Raw genomic sequence first — 9320 nt, 5'->3', positions numbered from 1 at the left:
GCTGTAGAGTCATCGGCGTTGCTGTCAACAGAAAAAACATGGCGGCTCCCGTTAGATGCATGGCTGGATCCTCCAGCATAGGCAACACAACTAGTTTTCAGAAAAAAACCCGCAGCAAACTCGTTTCTATCCCTGGGACCAGACCGTCTGTACAGAACGGACAACTCTTACTGTCATCTGGCGTCAGCTCGCTTGACTACGTTATTGGTTAGTATAATTCACTCGGTTTGAGCTCACTGTCAAGTGGACTTAATTAATTTTTGACATGCCTCTCTATCGTCTTAATATATATAAAATAAATCCAGAAATAATTCAGCATTAATACACTTTTGTTTTCACTACTGTCACACACTGTCTGTTTTAAACGAGAAATGCCCTAATCCCATCAATCAAAATATCAGGGTAGTCTTCACTTTATTACGCGTATAATCTTTGCATTATATGACATTTTATTGTATTATATGAAATATTTTTGTATTGTGTGTTGATTATGATTACCTGATCTTGGCATGTATAAAAAAACGACAGAAAAAGGGTTATGTTTATATACACACACATACACACACACATATACATATATATATATATATATATATATATATATATATATATACACAAATACAGAAGAAACAGTAATATTGTGAAATATTATTACGATTTAAAATAATGGTTTTCTATTTTAATATACTTTAAAATATAATTTATTTCTGTGATGCAAAGCTGAATTTTCTTCAGCCATTGCTCCAGTTTTCAGTGTTACATGGTCCTTCAGAAATCATTCTAATATGCTGATTTATTATCAATGTTGTAAAAGTTGTGGTGCTTAATATTTTTTTTTATAACCTGTAATAGTTTTTTCAGGATTCTTTGATGAATAAAAAGACCAAATGTCCCCACAAGCATAGTAAAACCTGAGATCACCTACATTGTGGGGACCAGCCAGCGGTCCCCACAAGGGAAATGGGTTAATAAACATACTAAATTATATATTTTTTGAAAATGTAAAAATGCAGAAAGTTTTGTGTGATGAGTATAGGTTTAGGGGTAGGGTTAGTGTGAAGGGACAGAATATACAGTTTGTACAGTATTACGTCTATAGAGAGTCCCCACAAAGATAGCGAACCAGACATGTGTTTGTGTGTCTGTCTGTGTGTGTGGACGCACGTAATGCTAAATACTAGCTGGTATAATATGCAAAAGAATACATTTATTTCAATGTAGGTGTATTTGAGCCTTTCTGATTAAGCTATGGATATAAAAACATTTTATTATTTTATGTCATTAAAATGTACACTTTTTTTTCCATAGGTGGTGGTCTGGCAGTTGGGACTCTTCTACTTGTAGGTAAGCAATGAAGCAATTTATTTATACTATCATGTCACGTCATGTCAATAGGTTAAGATATTCTTATTTCTGGCTATATTTTTTCACTTAGCCACTGCTTTGCATGTCATAATGGCTAGTGGACAAGGATTATTAAAAATAATGTTTTCATTATTTAGATGTAGATTCATCTTTTCATGTTGCAGAGTACAATACAAAGCCAATGGAATTTAACATAAAGTGCAAATAGTGTGTGTTTAGTTGCTTATGAAACTACAAATGTAAGGATCAGTAGGCTGATAGCTCATTAGATATGATGATACCTCTGATTGCAGACTGTTTTTTTTTAAGTCGGCAATGAAACCTTGCGATAGAAGTTGCAAGTCTTTTCTTCCCTATTTGGATGTATATCCTGGATTTTTGAACAAGAAAAAATGTAGGGGGCGGGACTTGATTTTGTCCATTGGTAACTGATTGGATGGTGGTTTGCTATTGGATCTCATGTGAGTGACAGGTTGTCCCGCATTCATGCCAGTAAACACGTCATCAGAGAAGAGAAGAGATGTCGCTGCAAGAGGGAGGGGAAGTTATTTTGAGTAAAGATTATGAGGGCACATGAATAAAAAAAAAAATAATGATGTCCACAGATAAATAATTTATAATAAACCCCATAAAATATAAAAATGTAATTCATGGTGATTTTACAGCAGTTTAGAGTAGTTTGACAGATTCAAAATTGAGGGTCTTTCTGTTGCTCCTCTTCCGTATTATTCATTTATTTATTTTGACATTTATTCGTATTATTCATTTATTTATTTTGACATACTGTTGACATACTGAAAAGTTGCCACTATTTGCTTTGCACTATACGACCAGCATATCGTGTTTTTTTTCATTGAATAATTATTTCTTTTGATGTAGCTTATTAATTTCAAAACATATATTCATGAGGATCTTATATCTTTAGATCCTAATTTCTATTCTTTGCATTCTTTTGTCCTTTTTTCACTTCATTGGAAGTGGATTGGTCATGGTCCTTTATGATCTATCGAGTCCTGTCTAGGTCACTTGCGTCCTCAACATGTGACCCACATGAAAGATACCACTGTTGTGTGTGTGAGAGAGAGATGATAGAAGGAAATGATCTGCCTAAATGGTATGGTCTACTTTATCTATTATACAACAAATTATGTAAAATAAATGTATTTCATTTTCTTTCTTTCTTTCAGATGTTAACAAAGGTGAAGTGTGTAATTTTTGCATTACAAGTTGCACCAAACTAAATGGTAAAAAATAATTTAATTTGAACACTCATCCGACCTGCCATTGGTTGGTTATAGATAGTTCTGCCCCAAAAGTGCACAATTGGTTTAGCCAGTGTTGCTGTGTTGGGATGCAGAAATAAAAAAACAGAAATATTTCAGTGTGCCTTATGCGTATTAAAAGGTTAGTTCACCTAAAAATTCTGTCATTTACTCACCCTCAAGTTGTTCCAAACCTGTATGAGTTTCTTTCTTCTATTGAACACAGAAGATATTTTGAAGAATATTGATAACCAGACAGTTGATGGCACCCATTGACTTCCATAGTAGGAAAAAAAAAAATACTATGGAAGTCAATGGGTGCCATCAACTGTCTGGTTATCAACATTCTTTAAAATATCATCTTTTGTGGTTAACAGAAGAAAGAAACTCATACAGGTTTGGAACAACATGAGGATGAGTAAATGATGACATTTTATTTTGGGGGGAACTATCCCTTTAAGAAAGTATTTTAATAGTGAAATATAAACACTTCACCTTTTAGGTTAGGGTCCAATTTGTAAGCTATTTATGTAGAGTCAAACTGATCTGTTATTATTTGATGCAAAGGTAATTAAAGTAAATAAATCGGATATCGATGGTAGATGTGTCCCCAGAGGTTGCGCATTTAATCTAGATTTGTATTACCGGTTCCACTGTGAATCAGTGGGACTCAGACGGCAAACATATGGAGGCAGGAGGGCAGAAGTGTTGACCCAAATTTCCCCTGCAGCTTTGAGTGACTGACTCACACTCACAGACTCCCACTGCCTTACACACACATGCTTAAAGCACGACTTGCATTATTCTTTCACCAAAAGAGGCGGCTTCTCTCTGCATCAGAAAAGATAGGAAGTCTCTAGATGCCCCACCTTTTGGGTGACGGATATGTGCCAGAGTCTCTACAGCAGAGATATATGCACCCCCAACACATCTCATTCTGCCCCCGAAACACCCCCGCTAGGCTAATAGCACCCGCAGGTTTCATTTGTAAGGCGCCATAGAAACGCCACCACAATAGGCCCCATCTCGAGTGGGCCCATCTGGGTGTCTTTGTCGGGGCCGCTGAAAGCCACAAAGGCCTGCTGACCTAGAAACACATCAATAAGAAAGAGGGGAGTTCTTCCGATGACAAATTGAAGAGCTGAGGAATTTTTTTTTTCTTCCGTTGGTGATGGAATATGAGAGGCATCCCGGTTTGTAGGAAGAGTCGGGAAGAGGACAGGAAACCCCTCATTCTCTCCTGCTGTTGGAGGAATCCTTCAGAGGTCACACACAGGCTTTAGACTTGTGTGGGTTTGAGGGTGTTTGTTAGAGAGAATGGAAGGTTGAAACTGGAAGTGTGAGTTAGAGAGGAAGAAGCAGACTGTCAGTGTTTCTTAGAGGACCATTGCTTAGCGCTATTACAGGAAGTCAGATTAACGGGGGTAGTGCAAAGTGATGTAAATGTGTATTTAAAAAGAAATGTTGTAAAATATATACTGTGTAAGCCAATACATTGTTGACCAGTCAGATATGGTCAAAACCATTTTGCCACCAAATTTTTCTATTATAACCTAAACTTTTTTTAATTTTATTTTATGTCAGCACTACAAATTGGGAAGCTGATTTGAAAGTTAATTTACAATAAAAAATAATAAAACATAAAAAACATACACTCTGTTGTTCAGAGGTCCAAACCTTTTTAAAACAGATTATTACTTTTTATTTCAGCAAGGATACATTAAGTTGATCAAATGGGACAGTAACGATTTTTTTGTGACAATTTCAAATAAATGCTGTTCTTGTTAACTTTCTATTCATTCAGAATAATGGCAAAAAAAAAAGTTTTTTCTGTTTCCACAAAATAGGCTGCACAACTGTTTTAAACATTGGAAACAAAATAAATGTTTCTTGAGCAGCAAATCATCCTATTAGAATGATTTCTGAAGGATCATGTGACACTGAAGACTGGAGTAATGATGCTGAAAATGCAGCTTTGCATCACAGGAATAAATTACATTTAAAAATAAAATGAATAAATAAATGGAAGTTTTTAATTTAATTTATTTTAAATTGTAATACTACTTCATAATATTAAAGGTTTTACTGCATTTTGATCAAATGAATTCAGCCTTGCTGAGCATGATAGGGTTCTTTAAAAAAATGTTTAGATTCTTAGACAAACTTCAAACTTTTGAAAGGTAGTTTAACAGATAACATTTATGTAATTTACATAATATAATATTTTTATTTTCAGTTGGAGCAGAATTTTTTTCTGACATTTATTTTTCTATTATTTATATAATATTCTATTATACTATATATATAGTATTTTATTTTAGATAATTTTTATAGTATAATAGTATATTATACAGTATATTGCTTTGCTATGAAAAATATTTACATAAAATCCCAGTGAATAATTTTTGAACTGATTAATTTTGAACCGTCCAAACAAACCAGCTTGCTAAAATGTATTTGGACTTTACAATTATTCAGTTGAGACAGAATAGATGTTTTAGATGAGAGTGATTGATTATTGCCCCACAAGCAACTGCCACTGGAAGAAATTGGAAATGCTAACAAATAACTTTCTTCAGATATTATAGACCTTCTTGGTGCTTTCAGGGTACTAATATGTACACGTGTAATAATGTAAATGTAACAGTAATAGATTTTCTTCTCACTAAGAAAATGAAACATGTCTGCAGCTGTGAAAGTGTTTATCTCAGTACCTCAGAAGAACTAGTATCAACAGAATCTAATTTAGCCAATGTTTGTCTGTATAGCTGTATTTGATGGAGATTTCATCATCACAAGGTTGAGGATAAAGTATAGTGTTGAAGAGCTTGTAGATAGATCGAGACAGCTGTTCCCTTCTCTTTTTCCTCACTTCTGTTTTGTAACAGAAATATAAGTACATTTCAGCTACAGGAGATATAACATGTCATATTCATACCTTTCATGTATGGTGTAGGTGCTGATGGACTGACCATTAAATCCATTACAATCATACTGGCCTCTGATCCCATGTCAGACGTCCCATTCGGCATCTAAGATAAAGTGGCTAGTGTGTTTGCCATCAATAGCAACCAGAATAAACAGTTGTTCTATTATTTCAACCAAGTTTAGTGTTGTTTTTGTTCTCCATGTTGGGATATTTACAGTATGTGATCCGATGGTGACTCTCTGGCCATTCTTTTGTCATGACGCACGTCATGAGGCTCACCGCTCTTTGTTTTGGTGCAGTTTGGGTTGATGTATGTGGCATTGATGGTGATTTCTGTTCACAGAAGAGGACCGCTATGACAGCTACTCCCGCATGCTGCTCAAGTACTTCCTGGCGGAGGGAGTTGTGTGCGGACATGAACTCTTCCTGGCATCCGCCCGAGATCACCCTGATGAGATCATGCAGGTAAGAATCAAATCAAGTGTTCGCACTCGGCCCCTTTGACACTTTGGTCAAGTTTTTTGGTTCTGTGAAGTCTAAGTACATCAAAATGCATTATTTACAATCGTATTCTCCTTGTATAACTCAAAACAATAAACCTTGAGAAATCTGTGTGTCTTTTGCAGTAAAATATTATTCCCAGCTTTGGCCGGGAACAGTTTGACTGAACATGACACCGTGTCTGTATGTGTTATTATGACTCTGGCATAGTCTAATTTATGTATCTACTTTTGGTCTATGGACTCTTTGAAACGGCTGCCTCCCTGTGGCAAAATAACAATAACAAAATAACTTTTGTTATTGGGTGTGTTTGGAATAGAATATCAGACTATTATTTTTGCTGTGTATATTGGATGTATAGTCTGCACTCTGCATACATTTACATTTTACATTTATGCATTTGGCAGACACTTGTTTCCAAAGCGACTTACATTGCATTTCAATGTACACATTTTACATTCTTATCAGTTCTTGCTTTCCCTGGGAATCGAACCCATGACCTTGGCGTTGCAAGCGCCAACACACTACTGTTTGAGGGTTTTTTTTTTTTACGTTTTTTTCTTGCTTCATTATTTGATCAGACATTTTATAATATTATATTTTGACTTCATTGACATCTTCAGATATTTAATTCACTGTTTTTTTTTTTTTTTAAGATATCAGACATTTTTATTATTATTATTTTTTAATTTGTTTTATTTTGCCATAATTCACATCTTTTCTTGCTTTATAATTTGATCAAATGTTTTATTTATTTTAGTTTTTATTTAGTCTTATTTTAACATTATTTGCATATTTTCTTCACTATTTGATCAGACTTTTATTTTATTTTTATTTTATTTGTTGCCACATATTCTTACTATGTATTTTTTTAATTTATATAGTTGTCTTTTATATAGTTCATACTGTTTCAAGAAAAAAAGCATGCTAGGCTGTTCTCAATGTCTAGTGTACTGTGTGCTTTAGGCAGTGCACTAATATTCCATTCCAAGCATAGGCAGTGTTTTCTCTCTCATCTCCTTCCCCATGTAAGCTTTCCCAGACTGATACATGAATGTTTTGGTGTGGGAGCTCAGGGAGTTACCTGTGAACGTTAACGAGTCTCACCTTAATGACAGTGGACAGGAGTTCCACTCTCGCTGGCCCCTGATTGGCCCCCAGTTAACACAAGCTTAATGAGGGCCTGTTGTTGCCCTTCAGACTGTTCCTGCATTGAGCTGTTATTTGTGAAACAGTCTCTGTTTTTTGTTATTGCAGTGTCTGTATGAATTTTCCCCTAAGGGAGACGGTTCCCACCTTCATTTTGGCATTTTTTGGCATTAACGACAGTATCAACCATGTTGTTTAAACAACAGCTTCTGAAGTGCTTGCACAATTTTGATGTGTTTGTTCATACTTTTGGCCTTGTTAAAACGGGTCACTTGACATTTATTTCCCTTTTCACAGGCGAGCTCTGGCCAAGACAGTGCCTTAAACGAGCTTTAGTCTATCTAGATACAGTGTAAAATAGATACAATATTTGATTAGTCAAATATAAAAATATGTAGCAATTTAGTTAATGAACTGGTTGATTAATGCTATTTTTTTAAAATGGGATAAAAATTGTTTCAGTTTTAAATCCCTCTATAAACCTTTTAAGGTCAGGAACAAGATGTCTCTTGCCATATTCGGATCGCATTTGTCAAATGTAAAATAGGATAAACATTTTAGGAGTCCGCTATAGTGGATTTTTATTTTTTGCTTTTTCATGTTCTTTGTGTCTAAAATATATGCATTTTTCAAAGAGAAAAATAAATGGGTAGGACTTGATTCTGTCCATTAGGAATTGATTGGATGGTTGTGGTTTGCTATTGGTCGATCTCATGTGAGTGACAGGTTGTCCCGCCCTCGCACCAGTAATATCATGCCACTGCAAGAGGGAGGGGACGTTATTTCAATTAAAGATTAGAGGACATGTGAATTAAAAAAAAATATTATGATGTGCACAGATAAATCATTAATAATAAATACTGTAATGTTCCATAATGAAATAAGAATTGTCTATTTTCATTTCATGGTAACTTTAACTAATGTTGTTTTTTTTATATTTATTTTCTTAAATAGGAACTCCCTTCTCCAATTATGGATGAATTTGCCAGCCTGAAAACCAATGAGGGTCAACCTCAACCGAGCGACCCAGAGAATCCGGACACAATGAAAATCGCCTGGCGCTACCAGAACCAACCCAGAGTTCAGGTAAAAGATCTGTTGGGAAGAAATCAACCACCCACATTTGACAAAACCCTATTAGATGGCATTTGCTAAAATTATGTTTAAAATTGACACCCCTATATTTATATTGAAGAGGTTCTCAACTGGTTTCGCTTAGGTTCACATTAGACATCAAGTGGTGACTTGACATACATGCAAATGCATTATAATTTTCAAAATGTAAAAATGCATTATGGTTGGCACAATGTTATTCTTCATTGTCAATTCTGATTTGAAGAAGTCTCGTTTCTTTTTCTTTGCATAGTTTTCATAATGTTTTTTTTTTTTTTTTTTTTTTTGAGAATGAATGCTGTCACACAACCTGTCCATATAGCATAGTCTTATTTGTGTAGCTTTTATGCCAAAATGCCAAATAGTTTGATTGGACACACAACCTTCAATATCAACAACCAAAGCAATGTGAAGAATGTTGTCTTCCCTTTTAAAAATTGACAAGCCTCTTTATTTTACCACTCTGCCAATGCAAGATTGTATGGTTAGTTAGTTGCATTTTCCTATTTGCATTTAACATTTAGCATTGTTTTATCCCTGCTTTCCGCAACCCTATCAGAACATGTGTGAACCTGTGACTCATTTTTGCGAACCTGCGACCAGCTACTTTTACACCGGCTAAGGAAAGGGGGGTTGGGAAAAATAGTGTCCTATAATAAATATATCAATTCCTCCCCACCCAGCACTGTGAATGGGCTTTCGCTGTTCTCATTCACAGTTTAGGTGGATTACTCACGCTTAGCTGGTTATAGGTGGACTTAAAACCCGAGGAGACAGGAGGACATGGAGGTTCTATTCAGCCTCAAGCCTTTTACAATGGAGCAGCAGCTTCCAGCACCCCCAAATCCCTTCACAGCCCTCGCCGTGGCGTCCCTGTGCGCCTCTTTCTTCCGTTCGGAGAAAAGACCCCTCCCGCCAGCCCATAATCCAGATTGCTATGGAGATTAGGGGGACACCAGTGAGTCCCCAAAGATTTCACTCTTTCTGTCTGTGTTTTCTGA

General features: G+C 35.5%; 1 protein-coding gene across 2 annotated transcripts in view; it reads left to right on the top strand.

Moving 5' to 3' along the window:
• Positions 1-15: 15 nt before the first annotated feature.
• The window catches only part of elp4 (elongator acetyltransferase complex subunit 4), an 86331-nt gene continuing 77026 nt past the window's right edge, over positions 16-9320 (top strand). For both annotated transcript variants that reach the window (XR_008807803.1, XM_056259194.1), the window contains exons 1-4: positions 16-207; positions 1309-1344; positions 5900-6021; positions 8161-8292. Coding sequence is in view for 1 of the 2 variants with exons in the window: in XM_056259194.1 (XP_056115169.1) it covers positions 39-207; positions 1309-1344; positions 5900-6021; positions 8161-8292 (459 nt within the window). In the remaining variant the exon portion in view is untranslated. The remainder of the gene's footprint in view (positions 208-1308; positions 1345-5899; positions 6022-8160; positions 8293-9320) is intronic.

Source organism: Rhinichthys klamathensis, unplaced genomic scaffold (genome assembly GCF_029890125.1).
Source record: "Rhinichthys klamathensis goyatoka isolate OS25496 unplaced genomic scaffold, OSU_Roscu_1.1 h1tg000165l_1, whole genome shotgun sequence".
Classification (NCBI taxonomy): domain Eukaryota; kingdom Metazoa; phylum Chordata; class Actinopteri; order Cypriniformes; family Leuciscidae; genus Rhinichthys; species Rhinichthys klamathensis.
This window is presented reverse-complemented; position numbering and strand designations above follow the sequence as displayed.